The sequence below is a fragment of the Grus americana genome, chromosome 8 (assembly GCF_028858705.1).
Source record: "Grus americana isolate bGruAme1 chromosome 8, bGruAme1.mat, whole genome shotgun sequence".
NCBI classification, from domain to species: Eukaryota; Metazoa; Chordata; class Aves; order Gruiformes; family Gruidae; genus Grus; species Grus americana.
The window spans coordinates 6,653,959-6,676,207 of NC_072859.1; the positions used below are offsets into that span (position 1 = coordinate 6,653,959).

A 22,249-nucleotide genomic window follows, 5' to 3' on the forward strand; every position below is an offset into this window, starting at 1 on the left:
TCCTATAATGTTTTGCCCTCTGTATAGCTTGTATTCACCACCAAGACAATTATTAATTGATTTTTGACATGCCACGGATTTCTGGCACTGCATATATAAATTTGGGTATGTTCTTTTCAGCTGGTAACTTTTCACTCCGAGAAGCTCATGCAGGTTTAGCTTGTATTGTGTAATAACTTGGTGCGGTGCGGTGAGCTTTTCATATCTTTGTTACCGTGTATTAGAAGAATATTGGGCCAGGGCTCAAATGTAACTTGGAAATCACCTGCTTTTTTCTTTTTTTCTTTTAATGCCTTACCACGTGCTTATCATTTGAATGAACCTCTGTGATGTCTATCTTTATCTCCTTAGGAAGTGGTGACCAATGAGTTAGAAGATGGAGACAGACAGAAGGCTATGAAACGTTTGCGTGTTCCACCCTTAGGAGCAGCTCAGGTGAGAGATTGAGTTATGTAGCGAAGCTGCTTCTCCAGCTTGTCAAGGTGCCAAATGAGATTCAACATTTGAACAAAGTAGTGAAAATAATTGATGTGAGCATGCTCCGCAAATTGTGAGGGGGGCATGGTCACATAATCTGCTTTAGTTCCGGAAGACTTGGAAATAGCTTGCTTACTATTCCTAATGCATGCAGACAAGGTAATGAAGGGATGAGATGAATTGTAAAAGGAAATTTGTGCTAATAATAACATATGCTTAGTGTTTGTGTGGTCTGGAATATTTTTCAAAGGGCGTTGAGATGCCCAAGCTCTCTTTCAACACAGCAATAACATAGGCAAGAACATTATGCAGCATTTTCAGTTTAAAAAGCCTCCCTTGAAGAGCAAGAGTGCAATCAGAGATGAGAACGTTGCACCCCTGATTTTAAATTTACTCTGCAAATTAATCTGACTTTGCTGACAACCTGTTTACCCCACCTTAATGCCACCGTTGTTTTGTTCACAGCCTGTACCAGCCTGGACTACATTCAGGGTTGGATTGTTCTGTGGGTTGTTCATTGCACTGAACGTCACTGTCATACTTTCAGGTGGGTATCCTCGGCCGGACCCGGCTGCCATGTCTTGGTTTGGATACATTCTTGTCATTTGGCGAGGGCCTGGATCGGAATTGGGTCAGTCGGGATGTTCTGGGTTAAATCCGGCTGAGTCAGGTCACGCTGCTGTGAGTTATTAGTTCTGCTCAGTAATAGGCTGCGAGTTTTCTCATGTTATATACACAGACTTTGAACATATTATGGTTTGTTCTCCTGCTTTCCTCCTTACTCTTGGAGGGACATTCTGGGCGCAACATCACGTATAACGACAGATTTCTGTTACTGTTCTGTGAATGCACAGCCCTCGCCTGCCTTGAGAGAGGTGCTCCTAAAACTTAAGTTTTGCGTGGTACTGGCTCCCTACAGAGAACGAGAGCAGATACCATGCCACTCAGGACGTTTTCACTTAGAAATTTCTAGGATTTCAATGCCTGGTGCCTACTAACAGAATTAATTGCATTTCTCTTGTTGGCAGATTTTGGCAAGGTTGTTGAAAAGCCGCAATAAATTATTGCGTATCTCAGGCCTTGGTTTTATTCTGCTTTGTACCTTCTGGGTTTGGACTCAGATTAGAGTAAGAGCCGTGTTAGTACTGTAGATCCAGATACAGCGCTTAATCACAAGCGGCTTTACTAATTGTGTGTGTGATTTCAGCAGTGTTGTAACTTGCTTAAGGAGTACAAAGGAGAAGGCTTAACAAATCAACATACGAGCTCTTGCGTTAGGGAAAGCCCATGTCTGTGTTTTTCACTTAAAAGAATTTTTAATCAGATGTTTCTGTAATTGGATCCGGTCATCTCTTGGGATAAAATTTCTCAGAGAAGCTGTTTGCAGTGCTTCTCTTCTGGTCTTGCTGCAGTAGAGGCAGAAAGTTGACCTGTCTGTGTGAAGGGTCCATTTAATGTGTAGAAGCTGTTCTTTATTCCTTGTATCTTTTTTTTTTTTCCCCTGTAACTTACACATTTGATCTCTGTGTGAGATGCAAATCCGATGGAAGCCAGTTGTGTTTGCATTATCTCTCAGTATTAAGAATGAAAAAGTGGCACGGTTGTGAGAATGAATTCATCAAAATGATTATATCTCTAAAGCAGATGTTACTAACTAGTGTAATAGGTGTGTTTGTATCAGCAGACATGATCCGCTACCTGTGTGTTACTTCAGATGTTGGGCAAAAACTGTATTCTAACTGCAAAGTGTTTGGGTTTGACTGGATGTTACTTTGCTAACCTCTCTGCTACTTCTGCCAAATTGTTTTTAGGATTTGATTGACTAAGCTAGGTTTTTAGCATTGTATATGCAGAATCTGTGCGGCAGCTTTAAAACATGACTTCCAGTAGTAAACCGCTTCTGTATCGCCTGACTTTAAAAGTAGAGTGGCAACGTTTTTAGAGATGAGTTCACGATGACTTGAGGTCCATTAAAGGCTGCTACAGGTGGGTCCCAGGAGAGTGTCACCCTAAGGAGTATGAATTTGGAGGCCTCACTGGTTCTCTGTCAGCTTTCCTAGGTGCCCAGCTGGTCTGTAACTGAGGTTGAAAGCTCATGGAAACGGGCATGTGTTTTATTAAGCAGAAACCTGTAAGATTTCACGCAAGGGTTCCACGCTGCAGTTATGGTCCTCGACCACCCTGAGAGTCCAGGAATAAGATTAACGGGCATTAGCTATGGAAGTCATATGCCAAACTGTGATATTCGACTGCCTTCGCCTCGGGATAAACCTTTGCCTGAGTGTTCTGTCTTGAGTAGCACACAGCATGTCTGTCCTAGTCTGGTCATTTCTTATTCGATATTTTTGGGGCTACTTTGTCCTGTTTGGAAACACCTCCCTTGGTTTTGTCTGTAGGCATTTCAGATTAAAATTTGAAATGGGTGCTTTTGCAATTCCATATTTAAGATTCATTTCTTTCAGCTTCTTCAGGGTGTCTGTCACTTCTGTCCAAAATTCGACTCTCTTTTGCCTGAATCCCATATTCTCTTTAAGTTTTAAATTCAAAGCAACAGTTCTTGAGTCATTGTTCCTTGCGCAATTTTCCTCCATAACTTCACATGATGCTGAACTCATGAAACCTCTTAGAGATATGCTTTCTCTGAATAAAAGTTTGAAAAACTCGGGGCTATAATTTAGACATATAGCTATAGCATTAGCTATAATCTAGGGTTTGTGAGAAGAAATTCTCAGCATTGATTCTGGAAAACTGCATGTTCTTTTTCCCCCCCTCTTAAAAAGCATATTGGGTGAGAAACTGAAAGTGAGGATTCAAACAACTGTATTTTATTTGTGCTTTTCTCATAAAACCAGGGGATGCTATTTTGCAAAGGGACGTGTGCTAGAGAAAACTGCTTCTGCATAAAGCTGCTCATTGTTTGAAATAAAACAAATCTGTTTCCAAAACCCTGAAAACTGAACAAAGGAAGCAACAGGCTTTCCAGCATTGCTACCTTATGTTGGGTTTTCTGTTTGGGTGCGGCTGGAAATTATATTGCTAGTTATGAATATGTATTACATTACAGCTGTATTGAGTTCAGTGATTAGGCGCAGTTTAGCATTGTTTTAAATGCTGTAAATGGTGCCGCTTGGTTTTGCGGGGAGCTGAAGTATTTGTATCTATCTGTTGGGATTTCATCTCCATTAAACCAGAATATTTAAGTGCACGTACTCACAATTTACGCTAGTGCTGTCCCTCGTGCCTGTTGTGTGAGACAGGGAACTTAAGATGCTGCTACTGACCTGACTAAAGCAGCTGGAGAGAGATTTTTTTTTTCCCCCAAAACACTCCTAAATCCCCTGAAAAAAAGTCAGGTTAGGCAAAAAAATCCCGGAGAGCTGGCATGAAGCAGCAGAGCACGGCTTTGCTTCGTGACGTGACTTGTGCTATCACTAAGGTCATTTCATTTTTGTCTTTTCCAGGTGTGGCTTTTATAGATGGACCAAATGTGTGGCCACTGGTGAGAATCTATCGAGGTGGCTTTCTCCTGATAGAATTCCTCTTTCTCTTGGGTATCAACACATATGGCTGGAGACAGGCTGGAGTGAATCACGTCCTCATCTTTGAACTCAATCCCCGCAGCAACTTGTCCCATCAACATCTCTTTGAGGTAAAGAGAAGAGATCGTAGGAGTGGTTGGGCCGTGTGGCGTATCAGGAGGATAAATCCTGCGCCGTTTCCTGGCAAGGAGCTCTAACACAATTAGAGGAGGAAGTTGCTGAAGTCTGATTAGATTACAGGATTGAGCACTGCTCTCCCTTTTCTTATAATGAGAATTCATTGTAGGTTTTGGAGCTATATTTTATTAAGGTATCCATGTGGTTTTTTTCTACCTTTCTGTAGATTGCTGGTTTCCTGGGGGTTTTGTGGTGCCTGAGCCTGCTGGCGTGTATATATGGTCAATTCACCTACATCCCTATGCAGGTGAATCCACTCATCTTGTACGGCTTCATGTTGCTTTTTCTCATCAACCCTACCAAAACCTTATATTACAAGTCCCGTTTTTGGCTGCTCAAACTATTGGTAAGTCTCAAACCTGATTTAAATAAATAAATACATTTAAAAATAAATGCTGTAGCTGAGCAGTAGCAGTTAAGTATACGCAAGAGGGATGCTTACACCGCTGTGTATTCGTAGAGCAGACCTGATTAAGGTATTGACTGCAAACGGTTGTTGAGCACGGGTTTATAGAAGCAACTTCTGTTTGTACCAGTCTATCGTTATCTTTGTATTGCAGGTAGCTACTTGTTAATCTTCCTATAGACAGCTGTATAAATACTTTTGCACATATAGAAACACTCGGATATCGTTGCTTGTTTGTCCCTTGATGTAGGGAAGCAGTTTGGTTAGGGTTACAGTGCTCTGAGGCAAGGCTGCATGGATGCTCCTCAGCCCGAACCAGAGGAGTGCCAACATCGAGAGGGTTCACTGGTGGAGAAGGAACTTTTGCAAAGGTTACTGCTTATAAAATTATGTTCATGGCTGGGGTTTTTTTTCCCAGCAAATCTTTTTGTGGTCTTAAACAAACTATTTATTTTAGACCCAGTTCCTGTTTTCCTGGTGAGACAGATGTGGTAAATTGAATGTAAATATGCAAGCTGTTTCAGTTATAGGTGGGATCTCCAAAAGAACGGTTTTCAGACTTGTTGGATGGCTCATCAGCTTCTTCCCAAATGCCTGTTTCACGCACGTCCCCACCCTGTGTGCCCTTTTCAATTGACTTAAGTTGGTTCCCACAATACCTTACTCTTGCTGGAACTGCTCTGGGAGCATCAGGCAGAAGAGGGTTTGGCTGGCTGATGTTATTCATAGAATCATTTTAATGCCAATTAAAACAATTTTAACTTTATCTGGAACATAACAAAGATGAAATGTAGAATCATGCTTTGAGCACGTGTGTGTGTGTGCAGGTATACACACAGCTAGTTAACCTCTGGTATTTGATTTTTTTTTTTAGCTTACTGTTAGTTCAGTTTCTTCCTGTTTTTGCCTTCCAGCATTCAGCCGTCTCTCATAGATGTCCCTTTAGTCCCAAGCCTCATTAGTCTTACCGCTGTCCCTTGGTGCTAGGGGAAGCACTGGAAGCACTCTAACCACGCGAGCAATAGCTGTGCTGATTTATCTTCGTGCCTTAACAGGATAAGATGCTCAGTCTTCACAGAGCTTTTAGTTTCCAGTACCTGATCTATCCCAGCTATCTCCAGACTACTCCGTATCTGCGATACGGACGTATCTTTGAGCGGGCACAGGCCAATACATCCTGAGATCTCCTGGGGGAAAAAAGCTTCATCAAAATGCAAAATCACCTTAATGGTGGAAAATGACACAGTACGTCTGACTGTGTTACGTGGAAGGGGAGGAAAAAAGGCCAGACAAACCACATAAAGAGTAGCTGTTAGGCTTTTCTAATTTTTATTGCATGTAATTAGCCGGCTGGGTGTATTTTATTTCTCCTTGCAGTCGCCAGCAGCTATCTGGGTGAAAGGAGGTTTAAACAGCGCAATTCTTAAAACTGTGCTGTTCACACAAATTTTGGTTTGGTGAGCTTTTTTCTTCGCATGCTTGATATGCTTCATTTCCAGCCAAAATTAAGTCTGATATATCGGGTGTAGCAGAGCATTACTGGCACCTTCAATTTTTCTAGAACCAAATCAGGAGTGTACTTTAGTGTGTTTTAGCATTTCCCGATGGATCTAGGAGGCTTACTGCATCCACTTGTGATCATCACCAACTCCTGCTTGGTACTCATGAGTGGGATCTCTCTTGATAATCACTGAGGAACTGCAAGTTGCACCCAAATTGATCTTCCTCCGAGTGGAAAAAAAGAGTTATTTAGCCCGTAGTAAGCTTAATTCCCATGCCAGGCTGCTCTTTCACGCCTACGTACTTAGGTGAGTGTTCTTTGCCCCTTTGCTGCCGGATGGGAAGCCCACGAGCGCACTTGTGTAGGCTGAGGAGAGCGGCTTGCCGGGAGGAATCGGGTCGGAGCGCAGGGGATGGCACGGCGTCTGCATGCCCACGGTCTCTGCACGACACTGAAATGGCGAAACAACTGCAGGGAGCCCGTCTGCGAGAGGTGAAAAGCTAGGAAGTGTTTAGCTCCAGCTCAAATATCTACGGTCTCAGCACTTAGTAAAACTGCAGTAGTCAGCACCAGGAAGCCTGCACTTGCGTTGTGGAGCTGTTGATATATCATTGCAACCGATTACTTGAATCTGAGGTTCAACTCCAGCTTTTAGGTTTTTATGACTTTATTCTTGAGGACCATCTTCACTGGAGGATGTTGCAGACGCTTCTCAGCTCTGAGAAGTGAGGAATTGCCAGTGGTACCTGCCAGCAGTAGTGGTTGAGAGGCAGTAGAGGTAGTAGTGGTTGAGCAGAGGGTAGTTGAGATACTAGTGCCTTAGCTAGGGTCTGGACATATCTGCTGACTCCTCATCTGCTGTGACCTTTAGGTGGAAGGCTTCTACTCTCTTAAAAGTTTGATGCTGTCATCTGGCAGTGCCTAAGTGTCTCTCCTTAAATTAAATAACAACACGGATTTTATGAATTTCTTCTTTTTTCAGGGAAATCTATCTGTAAAGCTGTTTTGGCATTTCATTTGTTTTACTTAATCTTTGTTTCTGGAAAAAGATAAAACGGTTCATGATGAAACAGTTAAAGATAGCATCAGGGAGTGTTGGTAGAACAGAGGAAGGACCTTTTGGAAAGGAAGGCTGGCTTCTCTGACCTCCGCAGAAACTGTTCTGCAGCTGGACTGCTTTGAGGACAGACCTCCCTAATGGCTGGCCCTGCCCGAGCCTTTGTAGTAGGTACGTCCTGCGTGAGCAGAGTGCTTTCTGGGTCAAGATCCATATCTGCTTTATGCCGCTAAGTCTTAATCCCCTATTTGGCTTTGGAATTTAGGACCAGAGCCTTAAATTGGCATGACAGGCTGATGGGAATGTGTCGGTCCTCTCCCGGGTTTCCGTAGCTGCGTAGCCTTTAGGTTAATAAGGAGAGCAATATAAAAGATCGGTGTTAGCCTGCGCTTTCATTAATTTAAAGGTTCATAAATCTCTGAACTACAGGATGGCGCTGGTGCTGTCTTTTTGAGAAATTGGCTGTTAGTAACCATAACTAACTGGGCAGAGAGAGAGAGTTGTAATCAAAGGTAATGGACCATGAAAACTGTCCGGTTTGAAAGTAGCAAAACTGCTGTTAAGGCTTAGAGGGAAAGCGGACCAGGATTGAGGGGGAGTCGAATTGACAGTCAATAGGATTTCCTCTGCCCTTTCTTTAACTCTTTCCCCGCCCGAGGCTTGGGCAGATCCAGCAGTGACAATCGTCACTCTTACAACTTCTAACACCAAAGAACAGCTAACGTGTTAAGCAAACCGAGCCAGGGCCAGACTAATGGCCACGCTGAGGGTCTGTAATCTAACTGGTGTTTAGGGTGTGAGGGAGAAGGTGATGTGGAAGATGTCAATAGACATGACATAAATGCCCGAAAGAAAGCGCTGATCAAAATGAGGAGCAACGGCAGAAACGGAGCTGTGCGGAGCTCTTCCATGGAGACTGGGAGTTTCTGGGAAAGAGCTTGGTTGGAGGAGGCTGGGATCTTCTGGCAGTAAAAAAACCCGAAAAGGTGGGGCGGATGTCACGACATGAATAGTTGGATACAGGAGGAGGAAAGCAGGAATGTTATTTGTACTAAAAACCGAGGAGACAGTTATCTCTTTTTTTTTTTTTTTTTTTTTTTGTCAGCAGGAGCAAAAAGTCAGCAATAAATCTTCAAGCATTTCTGTTATTTCCATATTTGTTCAATGCTGTGATGTCCTGCCACTGCTTTTAGATGTCTTTGACACTATGTCATGAACTATTTTCTTTTTTTTTTTTTTTTTTTTTTTTTTTGCCTGACAGTTCCGAGTGTTCACTGCTCCCTTCCACAAGGTAGGCTTCGCAGATTTCTGGCTGGCTGATCAGCTCAACAGCCTGGTTGTGATACTCATGGATCTGGAATACATGATCTGCTTCTACAGCTTTGAGGTTCAGTGGGAGGACAATGCTGGACTTCTGGCAAATACAGGTAATGCTGGCAACCCATGCGAACGTGGTCAAAATGACCTGAAAACCACTGAGCAAGGCAACTTTATAAGCATCTATATGTTTTGAAGAGGGCTGCCAATGGGATAGGAAATTAAATAATTGGCGTTTCTTGTAAACACAGTATTAGAGAAATTCTGCCCTTTCTTGCTTCCATCCAGAGAAATGGAATTTCACATCCATGTTCATTTCCTACCCCAGTCATTTGGCTTGATGTATATATTCATCAAAGAATTTAGACACAGCACTTCTTGGTTGGAAAGAGAAATCCGTTTTCCTGGCATTGCTGTTTTATTTCATAGTGGTTTCACCAGGTATTTGCTTTTTGCCTCTTCCTGTTGCTTCAGCGTGAAAATGAGTTGCGTGAGCTTGTAAACCACAATTTTCCGTGCTGTAGCCCGCTGCTTACAGGCTCCATCACAGTACCCTGAAGCAAGAGAGGATGGAGAAACTTCCTCAGAGCTTGTTAGTGCCGCCCCTTATTCAATTGGAGTTGATGGTTGTGCGTGCTCTGCCTCTCCTCTCTTTTCTAGCCAGAATTGCTGCAGAGTTGGCATATGAATTTTGACTTTGGCCTTCCCGGTGGCAAAATAATACCTGTCTCCTCCCGGGTCGGGCTGTTGTCTTTCCATTTTAAGCAACGACTGCTGGCAAATCGTGTGGTCTGATGGTTTTGACGCTCGCCGAAAGAATTTGCAGTATGCTTCAATAAGCATCAGTGTTCACTTTGTTCTTCCAATCTGTCTGATCTTTCTCTTCCCTTTGAGACAGTGTTGGAAGTAATTAAATGTTTATTTATTAAAAATAAAATAAATAAAGCAACTGAGTGGATAACAACTTGTCCTCTTGCAATCCAAATAGCGGAATGATAGCACAGTGCTTTGGGATAAATATCAGCTAATAACTTGTCTCCATGAGTCTGAATAAGAAACAAATGTTTGTTAGTCAGTGGGGTGTCTGGTTTAGATGTTCTGAGCGAGACAGCATAAAAATATGGCATGCTTGGAGAGTTCCAGGCAAAGCTGGGGTTTTCCTGGTTGTTTCCTCAATAAAAAGACGACTTTCAAACATCAGGGGTGTGACACAATGTTGTGTTGGTGTAATTGTCTCTCACCCCAGTTGTTTTTGCTTTAAAACAAAACAAAAAAACCCCTAAACACATACTGAAATATATTTTTCCCTATAACAATATACAAGAAAAATGGGTCAAGGACATCTTAGGCAGAGTCGCCGTTTTGAGCTGTCCTGCAGAGTTTGGAAATGCTCTCCCATTTATGCACAAAAAATCAGTGTCGACGGCCTTTTGTAATTCCATCCTTAATTTGATTATTCACAGCACTGCCAACAGCACAAAATAAATTTAAAAATAGATTATTCCTAATCTTCTTGCATGTTAATTATACTGGCAGCAGCGAAAGAGTTAGATGACGATCTGTCTGGATGTGTTATTGATGTCATGTCACCTGAATACCTCTGAGGTGGAATAAAGGGCTTCAGGACACTTTCTGGTGATGAGCTGCTCGCTGTTCTGGATGTGTGTGTGTGTATTCGTGTGTCCACCTAAGAACGAGACATCGATGGGGAATTGCTCTCATGTCAAGGCATATTACCCTTACAGAAAGGATGACGATAGGAGTTCTTAAACTTATTAACTCTTTGTCCCTGAAACTTTTTTTTTTTCCTTGCAGATAATCAGATTTGTTACAGCTACTCCTACGGAGTGAGAGCGGTTGTCCAGTGCATCCCCGCTTGGTTGCGATTCATCCAGTGCCTGCGCCGTTACCGTGATAACAAACGGGCCTTTCATCTGGTTAATGCTGGAAAATATTCCACCACCTTCTTTGTGGTGACATTTGCAGCCCTCTACAGCACTCATAAAGGTATTGGTTATTTTGGAAAATTCTTTGCAGGTCACGGGATTTGCTTTTTATAAGGGAGAAGCTCAGAATTTGGCATCCCATTGAAGTATGAACTTCTGAAACAACTCAGTGGAAACGTGTAGGCGTGCCTAGCTTGCAAAGAGTATTTTAAGATCATCTTTTAGGTATTTTTCACAAACCTGGTCTGCTTAGAACTGTACTTTTGGAGTGTGAGAGAGAATTTTCAGGATAAACTGTAATACCTGTCAGTTTTTGCTGTGAAGGGAGGCTGTATGGGAGATGTATAAGGAAAGGGATAACGTAAGAAATACTTCTCCCTTGGCGTTCGTGGATAACTGACCTGGATCACCTAAATAAAGTCGATCCGTCCTTCCTGAATGTGGGGAGATGTGCACAGTGCGGGGAAATGCCCTCTCTGGATTTTCCTGTGTGTTTTTATCCATGTTTTTTCTGCAGCTGATAGGGAGTGTTTCCAATCCATTTAACTGCAGATTGAGCTCTGATCCCTCAAGTTCCCCATCTCCCTGGAAACGACAATTACTCGATTCTGCTCTTGTTCTGAAGGAAAAAGCTTTTAGTTTCTGCACTTCAGGCAGTTGCCCTGCCTTTCATTGTTCTGACGTCCTAAAAGCTGTATTCTTTTATTTGAAAATATATGCCTTCTATATGTCCAGAAATTAGCAACTGCACACGCTTGTGAGCAATTACTTATCCTGAAATGTGATTGTGGCGGGGCAGGGAGAAGTGTTCAAAGCATGCTTCTGGTTAACATGCTGGTTTTTTGGAGGGGTGACAGGGTTATTAAGAAACCTTCCTGTGGCCAAGAAATGGCTGCTTTGACGTATCGGGGCCTGAAGTCACACCGATAATGTTTGTCAAGCCTTGCGTTTTACTGGCGGAGAAGCGCACTGGTGCAAACTGGCCGACGGCCGGGAGTCGGGCACTCTGTATCCGGAGGTAGATGCAAACCCGGCGTGGGAGCATCAGCGGTAGGTGCAGCTCCCGGCCCCCCTGTACGTCTCCCCGCTGCTGTGGCCCCGCAGCTTGTTCCCGTTTTTAACTTGTTTGCTCAGTGACATTCTGCAGCTCTTCAGTTCCAGCCCTGCAGCCCAGTTAGTCACCGCTGCTGAACCCTGAGATGAGACACATCCAGATTGCCTGGCTGTAGTCACTGCTTATATGCTTTTATATCCAGTGCCTGCTTCGGGGAGGCTGACTAATGCTTCTCCTTCCTGGGGAGGGGGGGGACACTCTGGCAGAGCCTTCTGCAGGAAGGTCAGGGTAGGTTTGGAACCAAGAGGAAAACCAGCATCTGTCCCGTTGAAGAATTTGACCTCTTCCTACTCCTCTTGAAGCTTGCGTCCGTGCCAGTACCGCTGACCCTTGTTCTCCTTGCTGCCATACATAACTGTTGCCTGCTCGTCGCGTCTGGCAGGAGTGGGTTGTAATGAGGTGTTTACGAGCTACGCATGGGGCTTGTTCCAACTGCTGAGAGATGTTCGTGACTCCCAGCTTTTGTCTGTCCGGTTTTGTTAGTGGGAGTCAATAGCACATAGTTGTTGGTATCGTACCAAAAAAAAAAAAAAAATTTGGAAGCTTCGTGGCCTTTGGAAATTACATGTTAGCACAGATTTTGTAAATGTCACTGGGCCTGGGCTTGTAGCGATTTTTCAGAGGGCTGCCTGAAGACCTTGCTGTCTTTTCTCAGCCCTGTAGGTCTATTCCCATCCTGCTGTAAACACACTTTCTAATATGCTGTACCTGTAAAGAATCCAATTTTATCTATGTGCTTTACATAGATTCCCAGTTCTTTTTGAACTTGGAATCAGATGGTCTGTCATCAAGTCGTTATGATGTTACTGTTGAAAATAGATGCACTGCTCGCCCACACCTTCTCTGCGTCTGCCGAAGGATAGCAGAGATGAGCGTGGATCTCTTACCTACAAAACATCTGTTGGGGGCTAGCTGCTTGCCATTGGGAAAGCAAGCACTGCCCGAAACAACTGTCAAATTGGTAAAGATCTTTGCTCCTTAGACCTGCTCTAAATTCCAGTAAGTAACGAACATGTTAATTGCTGCAGTAACAAGAGTTTTATTTAAACAGTCTTTCATGCCTGGGTTTGCAAGGCTGTGACTTACACCTCTGGAATGACAGCTTTCGGCTGCCAGGACGAGAGGGTAATTGGGTGGCCTTTTCTTGGGAGGTCAGGTAATGTACACCAGTGCCCGTTCTCCGCTTGGGAGTCCTGGGGATGTCACCACCCTCTGGAAAGGCTTGTCTTCCTCCCTCGGCTTGAGTATTGAATAATTTGTTAGCCGCTCTGTGGGTTTTTAACTTGTCTGCCGGCTGCGTGAGGGCAGACTGTGGGGCTAGGAGGGCTTGCTGGTATCAAAAGCCAGTTAATTCATACACGTGCTGTGTTTGCCTGTGCGTGTTGGAAAACAACTCGAACTAAAGAAATGCTCAAATGCTACCTTGTAATGTTTAAGTGATGTATCCTGCTTCTGGTCACGCGTGGTACTCCCTTCTCCAAACCTGCTGTAGCGAAGGATCCCCCCAGTAACACAGTGTACTGTGGGCTCTTGTCCAGTATCTCAGTTTCCCCAAAATATCACTCTTTAATAATTCATATTGCTCGGGCAGTGAGTAACTCTGATTCTTTCTCCCCTCAGAGAAGCCATTTCTTTACTTTTCTTTTGATTCAGATGCCGAATGCAATTTTCTTTCCTAATTGCAGTTGGGATGTTAGACTGGGAAGATAGCAGAGTAAATTCCGTCAGGTTTTCGATCCCAAACTCGCAATCCTGTCGTCCCGGGACTAGACCAGTGTTACAGCATTAACACCAAGCTATCATCTCCTGAATTAGCGAGAGTAGCTACGCCATAACGTAAGACGGGAGCAGGCAGCGGTTGCGTGGACGAGTGCCGACTCAAGCTGCCCGCTTCCCCACGGCTCGGAAACGCAGCCGCCTTTCAGGGACGACAGCAGCAACCCAAGGGCAACTGTTGCTGAGCTCCCAAAGGAAGAATTCTCAGTATTTTTATATCGCTCAAAAGGAATGGGAAGCAAAGGCCGTGTTCTGTAAATATAGTCCTGCGGGGTATGTTTGCACAGGCAAATGAGGCATATCTGTAACTCTAAGCTACCTAGCAACTGGAGTGCGTGCCGCCGGTCCCTGCCCGCTCGCAGCACGGCCGAGCAGAAGCCTCTGCCCCGGCTCCTTCCTACCCTCGCTTGGCACTAAGAAGTTCAGCGCTGGCACTGACTTCCCTGGCAGGGCTGAGTAGCTTTCCCCAGAGCTAGCCTTCTCAATATTATATTGCGTTATTTAATCCCAACGGAAACCTGCGTGGTGCTGGGGAAACAAACGATTAAGCCTGAGTCTGCAGTGGAATATTTACCCCAAGTGCAGTGTTATTTTGACACACAACTACTTTTTTGCAGTGGTTTTCACTCTGCCAAAAGCAGATATACTTTCCACGACAAATGCACCAGTATAGCTGCTTCCAGGTCAGTCCAGCTTATCGTAGCATTCTGTGGGGATCCCCTCTTGCATAAAGCGTACTTGCATTTGAGAGGGTACGTTGACATCCCTAGAACAGCCAGCCTTGGTTTCGTTCCTCACTCAGACCCGGTTCAGGCTTTATAAGATAGGATTGTTATATTTAGGTGTTCAGCTCTTATGAGAAACAGTGCAACTGGAGTTGTGCTGTACTATTCTAAGAGTGCCGGTCGCTTCTTAAGCTTTATGTGTCATTTATGCTCCAACTTTATGCTTTGTGACATGAAACGCGTCTTGATTTTACTACTGTCTGTCAATTTTCTCTTACCTTCATGCCTTTTGCTCACACGGTGTCATCGGAAATATCTGGCTCATATAGAACATAGATTGGTGCTTGAAGAACTGAGCTTCTTGAGTGCTTTGTACTCTTCCATCATTTTCTTGTTTTGTGGGATTTGCTGTTTCAGCGAGAGCATTTCTGTGTTTGCCTTGGTTTTTTCAGGAACGTGTTACTGAGCTTAAGCACAAGTACTGGGTTAAAATAGGCTATAGAATCATAGAACCATAGAATGGTTTGGGTTGGAAGGGACCTCACAGCCCATCTAGTTCCACCCCCCTGCCATGGGCAGGGACACCCTCCACTAGCCCAGGTTGCCCAAAGCCCCATCCACCCTGGCCTTGAACACTGCCAGGGAGCCAGGGGCAGCCACGGCTTCTCTGGGCTGTTGCAGTGGTGACATGGGATTTTCTCCTTTAACTGAAAGGAAAGATGGTTTATGCAAGCTTTCTTTGCCAGTTTGATTTACACACCTTATTCAGTGAAATCCTTGTGGTCTGGGTAGTATCCAGCTATTTATTGACATCTGAATTATTCCAAAGTTAATCCATGTGGCCTGGAAACTTGAGTAAGCGTCTTTACTTCTGTACCGCTCCCACGCCCTTTCCAGGTACTCCAAATAAGACTGCTGAACACGAGCCCTCATCGGCTTGGCAGTGCCGTGGAGAGCCTTAGGTCAGTCTAAGATAATGTAACTGCCACGCACTTTCTCATTAAACAGCCCGGAAAATTGACAGTAATTAAAAATACAGAAGTTAACTAAATAGGGCTGTCTCTAAAGAGTAGTGCTTCTGTCTGTGTTCTCATCATCACTTCAGAAACAGGCTTCTCTGATGAAGCGATGTGCAATTTGTTTTTTTTTTAAAGCCAGCGTAAGAACTGTGAAACTCCTTGCTTTGCCAAGCAATAGAGACATGAACTGTCAGGGCAGGAGTCATCCTTCGATTAATGGGTTTTTGCAGGAAGGTGTTGGACCATCCCTTACTAATAGAGAGGTTCCACCAGGTCTGACCAGACGAAGATGAATGGGAAATGTGCTGCTTTTTGAAAATACAGCAGAAGATTCCCAGGTTTCATAACTGCTGCCCGCTCCTCATTAATCACGATGGCTTCAGCTGTTACCAGCGGTGATACCGGCTGGCGTGGCCAACTTCACGCCGGAACGGATCGCTGGTTCTCCCATGGCCTGTCCCACCCCTGGGGAGGGGTATGACTTCCATGTGAAGGATGGCACAGCAGGAACGGGGAGAGGACGGTGGTAACGTCGAGCTGTTGCGCTGGGAGCTGCTGGAGGACGCCTGGCTGGACCTTAGCTCTGCCAGCTGAAGTACTGGATCGTGGGTTGTGTCGCTTAGCCCTTAGGGACTGCGGGGTGCAACCCCTGGGCAGCGCGTTTGGTGGTAGGTGGAACAAAATTAACCGCCGTCCTAAATGGTTACAGCAGGAGGGGACAAGGTGATGTGAGAACTGGGACTAAAATGGCTTTTACAGAGATCAGACATTGGTGCAGCAGCTTATAATACCTCAGCTGAGAAATGTCACTTTATTTCTGGGGAGTGGGGCAAAGCAAAATAAACAGACTTATAGAATTCAAGTACAACTGAAAGAAGCAGCTTTGAGATCCCGTTCCCTGGTTTATCCCTGGCGTGTCGGCAGAAGATCTCCCACCTCTCCCTCTCTTTCTCAGCACTGGCAGAGCTGTCAGTGCTGCGGCGAGCCCTATCATTTGATTTAGGTGTCACGAGAGCCTTACAGAGTGCTTGGATTGACCTCTTGAAGCAAAACAAACTTTGTAATGGGATTAACTGGCTTCTTTCTTAATAACTTGCTGTTTTCACGCGGCTTGCCTTAGCGCAGCGTACTGGCAACTCCATCAGGATGATTATTCGGAGCCGAAACGTGCAACGTCTGTCACATTGCTGTGAGCTAGATGAATTTTTGTCTGAAACCCTGTCATCCCGTGCCCAGGAGGCCTTCAGTAATGAGTTGTGTTCATTAGCCAGTCTTTCTGATCCTTTCCCTCAGAGCAGCGGCCGTGTCATTAGCAAAGAATTGGAGGCATTGCCATGGGCAAACAATTCCATCCTGGCCTCTGACCTCCTCCCAGCTTTGACGTGGGTCTCTGCAGCACCCCGAGCGAGCCCGGCTTCTCCATGCCGGCTTGTTAGCTCCTCTAATTGCTCAGACACCCGTCCCGGTGATGGTGCTTGGGGTCGAGCCGGGAAGGGTGAGGAGCAGCCTGGCAGGGCTGTGGCAGGACCACCCTGGCCGGGGCAGAGGTGCTGGCAGGAGATCGCTCGCCGGCAGCCTGCGGTAAGTGAGCAGGGATGGCGAGAGGAGACGGCAAGCTCGTTGGGGAGCCTAGGAGGAGGAGGAGGAGGAGGTGTTGGGCAGAGTGATTTTGAGAACTGCCACCCCGAACGTCAGCAGAAATGAGGCATAAAAATCCCACAGGGAAATCTTTCCATGCTTTGCCAGGTCTACAGATGTCAAGCGGGACATTCCCCGTGCCGGCAGCCGCGCTGCGGGGGAGAGGCGACCTCGGCACCCTGCCGCTGAGTGATTCGTGCCTTCGCTTCTCAAGATTGCAGATGAGAGAGGGAGGGATTTTAATAGCTGGGATTTGGAAAGTGGACTAATAGTACCGTTTGTATCGGTTAATACACTGTAGTGTTAAAGGTGACTGGAGAAGTGGGAACACTAATGAATAAGGTGTAAGTAAAAAGGATGGCCTACTGATAGCTCATTTCATGGGCACTTAAGAGGGGGAAACCTGACCTTTTTTTAATGGATCATTTCAAGAAAAACAACTGACTAACTGACTATATCACAAGTGAATTTCCTGTCAAATGTATGCAGGTCTGGAGTTCTCCGGTGCTGCAGAAATCTAGGAGATGCAATCATCAGACAATTTTATTTTTTTAATTCTGATTGTTTTGTTTCTATTATATTTTGAAGGAATCTGTTTTGGGATCTCAAGGCACTATAGAGGTAGCAGATGATGTGTCCCAACCCCTGAATTGTCCAGCGAAGGCCCTGATTACCATGCTATTTATTTCTGATCGTGAATCCAGATATTCTTATTAGTGAGACTGCTGGCAAACGGCAAGACTGGAAACCCCATCCGTCTCAAGGTAGCAGTTAAACATCCCCCAAGAACACTTCTCAAGTGCTAGAGAAGCCACCAGAAGAAGAATCAGATCAAATCTCAGTCGTGACTGATATGCTTCCTCCTGTTTACAATTAAACCACATTCTTCTGCTTGTGAGATACAAGCAATGAGATCGCTGCGATGTCTTGAAATTAGACACGGTCGTATCATCCTACAAACCCAATGCAAACCCACAGAGTATTTTTTGTAGTCAAAACACGATTTGGGGATTTCCCTACTCTACAAATGCAGCATCTAACTAGTTGAAGAAACGAGATGTTGCCTCCTGACAGTTCTTTGCTGTGCTGTATCTTGCTGTTTTGCTTTAAATTGTGCCCGGAGGCTATAGCAGAGGTTTGCAGAATCTAATGGGAAGGTTGTTCATACAAAATGGTTGGTATTTGACAAAGCCCATCGGCGCACGATGGCGAGCCCTCCGTGTGCTCCTCCGGGTTATTTGCCTTTTTACTGCATTAAGTCCACTGTCATGTCACGGTTCTGCCATTGATCGGTATTAAGTAGCGGTACGTGCTGGCGGGGCAGCAAGGCAACGCTGCCGCTGTTCCCTCGTTAAGATGGAGATGTATAATTACTGAGGGAGCAGTAATACTGCACTTCAAGCAGTAAGGTGTTAGGCAAATGCTTTGGGATGCCATTCTGATGGCAGTTCTTATGTAGGTAAGAAGTCGCTCCTGGCTGTCACCCCGCTCCCGTTGTGTGCTGGGATGGAGTTAATGGGCACAACCGGGTGGTGGAGAGCATGCACTCAGTTCTCTAGGATCTGTGCTTGGCTAGCACACTGTAAATACATACTTTTTCGTTTTGGTTCCGCTTAAATCTGTGATCGAAAGGCTGGCCGTCTGAAGGAGACTGAATTTGGCGTGCCTTGATCAAGAGGGTTTTTGTTTTAATCGATGCTGGGGGCAGAACTGCTCGGGCTGGGTCGGTTTTGTCTCGTAGCGGGGCTTACCTGCCTGTGTTTCCTGATAACCTCGTGCCTCCTACAGCTTGTATCACAGCTTTCACCATCAGCAGAAACCGCAGGCAGCTGCAGTGGCTGACACACCGCGAGTGCTTATCGAGGGCCATTGTGCTCTTATCCAGATCTTCAATAATACATGGCATTGATTTTTGCTGTATTGAATACTATACAGTGTTTACATTCCCTGGAATAATTCAGCAGGGTAAACAGATAGTATTCTTTGGAAGTAAAGTCATTATTAACAGCGTTCGGATTACTATTTGCTGTCTCCCTTTGATGGAAAGCAACCTTTCTCTTGCCTGTGTTTAGAAGGGGCTATAATTTCTGCAGAGTATCATTCTGTCGGAATGCTGGTCAGATACTGCGTCCCCTGGGGCTGGGCTGGGGATCCAAGATGTTGTCTGTCAGCAGTTTTTGCAGGCAGTAAATTGTGCTGCTGCAAGTGCCTTTGGCTGTTTTCTGGCACTGCGGCCATTCACAGCTTCAGTTCAAAGGTGGAAGCCTTCCATTATTTATCTAGTTGACCTTCTGGAGCAATTTGTAGGCGTATTTGGGCTGAGTGTCTACTGGAATTGCCTTTTATAGGGTAAACTGAGGATGCTAATGGAAATTCTGTGGCGAAGGTTGCAAATGTACCCCTGTGGTACGCTGCTTCCCATCGACTTTGCAGCAAGCGGAAACAGCAGGGCACTGCGAGCTCGAGTAGCCTCCGACGTAGCTGAACACCTCCAAGTTGCAGACATGCTAATGTGGACGTGTGTTGAAACCTGCCCATCGGCAGGGAGGGTAAAGCTACACCTGCAGATTTGCACACAGAGGTTTCACACCGGTGGGGTTTTGTCCTGCACGTGCTGTTTTGAATAACTGTAGCTTAGGAAGTTGCTGCGTGGTGGTTCCTCTTTGGAGCATCGAGTAGAAAGGTCTTTCATCCGCCTCTTGCTGGGTGGAGTGGAAGTTGGGATGTTGAAGGCTTGGTCTTTTTTTTTTCCCTCTTGGACAGGTTGAGATCTACCAGGTATCCAGAGTGCTCCTCTCATCCTGAGACTATCCCTCTCTGATGGTTTTCTTAAACAAAGAAACAACACAGGATGAAACAGTTCCTGCTTAAATAGACCACGACATCATCATACATGTACGCAATTATGTGTTGCTCCTTGAAAAACTGGCGGGCCAGGAGTAGATGGAGCCTCTGGGCAGAATATGAATGCCTTGATTTTCTAGCCCCCTGAGCAGCAGAGAAGAGGGCCACTAGGACCAGCCAGTGGAGATTGAGATATAATTGCTTGCCTAGAGCAGTAACACGTTTCTGCACACCGGCTGAATACCAATGAGGACAGAAGGAAGGAAGGTATCAAACGGAACTGCAGGCAGGAGGAAAAGGAGGAGAGGTGATTAAAGGAAGGGACTCAAAGGCCAAGGCTGAAGACAATAGGCTAGTTCTGATTAGAGCATTTTACCGGGGAGTGATTTAGGTTTTTTAATGAATTTTTTTAGGAGCTGAATGCATTACAGAGCTGGTCGGTGAGAAAGCGAGCAGGGGCGAGCAGCGTGACCCAAGGTGCCACTGAAAAAACCGCTGCAGGGAAAGGGAGCTGAGGCCAGGATAACTTAACTAGAAGCAAGCACATCCTTTGGAGGCTGATGAGGTTAATGCCACAAGATTTCTTACTTGGGCCTTTTTCTTCCTGGTGTTCCTCCTTTTCATAATTGCACACAATAACCTTTCAGGCAATTTAGGTTTAAGCAGTACAAACCTTTGAAATCACCTTCCTATGTAATTGCCAACATAGGATACAGTTTTGTTAGCCCCTTATGTAGTTTGGGATGATAGTCTGGGGCCAGACTGTCCCCCCCATGATCGGAGAACTCCAAAGGAGCGCCCAGCAAAGCCGCTTCGCTGCCCTTCGGCTCGTGCCAGGGATGTGGCGGAAGGCATGGCAATGGACAGCGCTGTCTGCGCTGCCTTCTCCACGGCTGCTCCATGAAGATGTTGGAGTAAGACTCTTGTTTGTTTGTTTTCTGTCCTTAAGGAGGACAAAAAGAAAAAAGCAGCATGACCTAACCTTCAAACCTACGTTTGATAGGAAGCATGCAGCCTCACAGGGTAGTTTGGAGCATTTTAGATGCTTGGAAAGCACTTAACCCATTAACTACCTCTGAATTATCATTTAGGATCTGGTAGTGGGAACTAAACATGAGGATCTAATGAGGTAAAAATAATGTTGGCGAGAACAGGCTTGGTGTCTCTGAGTCACCAAATGTCAGCATCTGCCTTTTCTTCCTGAAATAATGTAGTGGAGGCTTTGGAGGAGCAGATGGGGGCGAATGAAATCTCGCAGTAGAGCCCTAATTGCCAAGCGCCAAAAACCTCACCTGTGTCCTCCTTTGTGGGCAGCTGCACTTGAGGAATAGGTGGGAGAGGAGGTTTCAGAGCAGCAGCGTGAATGTACCTGGGCATCAGAACCCGTATTCTGCAGGATTTCTCTGCCTGCTCCCGGGTGACGTCACGGCTGGCTGCAGCAACAGCGGCGGGTGGTGCGATGCCAGACCTGTCCCTGGTTAAAGCCGAGCCTCGGGAGGATGCGGGTTACTGCTCAAAGGCTTCTAACCCTGCAGGGAAGCTAGTCAAACCTGGGAGCTGCCGCAGAGATCTCGCGTCCTTTTCCTCCGCCGATGTGAAGCTTCGCTGCAGATAGGCTTTGCCGCGTACGTGGCTTTAATAGGTTTGGTTTAGGGGGTGTGTTTTGAAAGGAGAATGAGTGTGTGTATCTGACCTATATCCTGCACATCGTGTCCAGGAAGCCTGAAAGGCGAAATGGGAGGAACGTACTCTTACACGATGCCTCTCGTTTTCACCTCCATTAATTTTATCGGATTGCTGCGTTACGTTTATATCGTAATTCGAAACAAAAAGGGAAGGAGAGAGCAAATTGCACTGTTGCTCCCTCTGTGATCAGCTTCGGGGATTCTGTTCTTTTAAAGCCACGTATATGGAAAACAGTGCTGTCACTTAGTGTGGCGTCGGGCTCGGACTGGAAACATTTGGGCTTTTTTGTACTAGAAGTGTTATTGGCTTTGTTAGAAAGAATCAGTGAATGAGCAATTAGAGAGGCTGCACAGAAAGGTGGAATGACTCCCGACAGCAGAGTGATGCAAAGTGTCTCAGCCTTGCAAAGCATTGTAATGTGTCTTATTTTTATTAACTCTATGACTCAGGTTTGCTAATTAAAAGCAAACAGAATTATCAGATCTGTTTGTTTTAACCCAGCTGACTGATACAGGGAAATGTAGCTGAATTGAGAGAGCAGCATAACTGTTTCAGGGGGGAATGGGAAACAACTTAGTTGCCGAAACATATCCACAAGTGAGCAGATTTAAGCCCTGGAGCTCTGTACGGGCGTTTAAAACTCCATACAGAGCCTTCTTCAGGATTTATCCGTACATGTTCATGTATCACTGCCTTCTTGCTTATTTTCCTCTCCCACCACAACCTCTGAAATGGCTCGTGGAAATTCCTGTAACAGCCCATCTTCTTTCAGGCTTTCAGTGCACTAATTCACAGTTGTTTATATTTAGGCAAACTAAAATATTCTCCTACAAAAACCTCCTAAGTGAGCACTGCCTCATTGCTTTTTCCTTTGTACAAGCCTGTGTCCTTTGTGAAATATGGCCCTCAGCTTCCACCTGCTGTTCAGAGTTAGGATGACAAGTCTACTGCACGTTTCAAGAAAATAAAAGTGTTGGTGCAAATTGCAATCCCAAGCGCAAAACGCTGAACGAGATGAAAGTGGAAT

General features: G+C 45.3%; 1 protein-coding gene across 1 annotated transcript in view; it reads left to right on the forward strand.

The window, feature by feature from the left end:
* The window catches only part of XPR1 (xenotropic and polytropic retrovirus receptor 1), a 105,275-nt gene that overhangs the window by 79,264 nt on the left and 3,762 nt on the right, over window positions 1-22,249 (forward strand). The window contains exons 6-11 of the mRNA XM_054833673.1: window positions 352-435; window positions 943-1,024; window positions 3,939-4,126; window positions 4,360-4,539; window positions 8,419-8,584; window positions 10,290-10,481. Of these exons, the coding sequence (XP_054689648.1) occupies window positions 352-435; window positions 943-1,024; window positions 3,939-4,126; window positions 4,360-4,539; window positions 8,419-8,584; window positions 10,290-10,481 (892 nt within the window). The remainder of the gene's footprint in view (window positions 1-351; window positions 436-942; window positions 1,025-3,938; window positions 4,127-4,359; window positions 4,540-8,418; window positions 8,585-10,289; window positions 10,482-22,249) is intronic.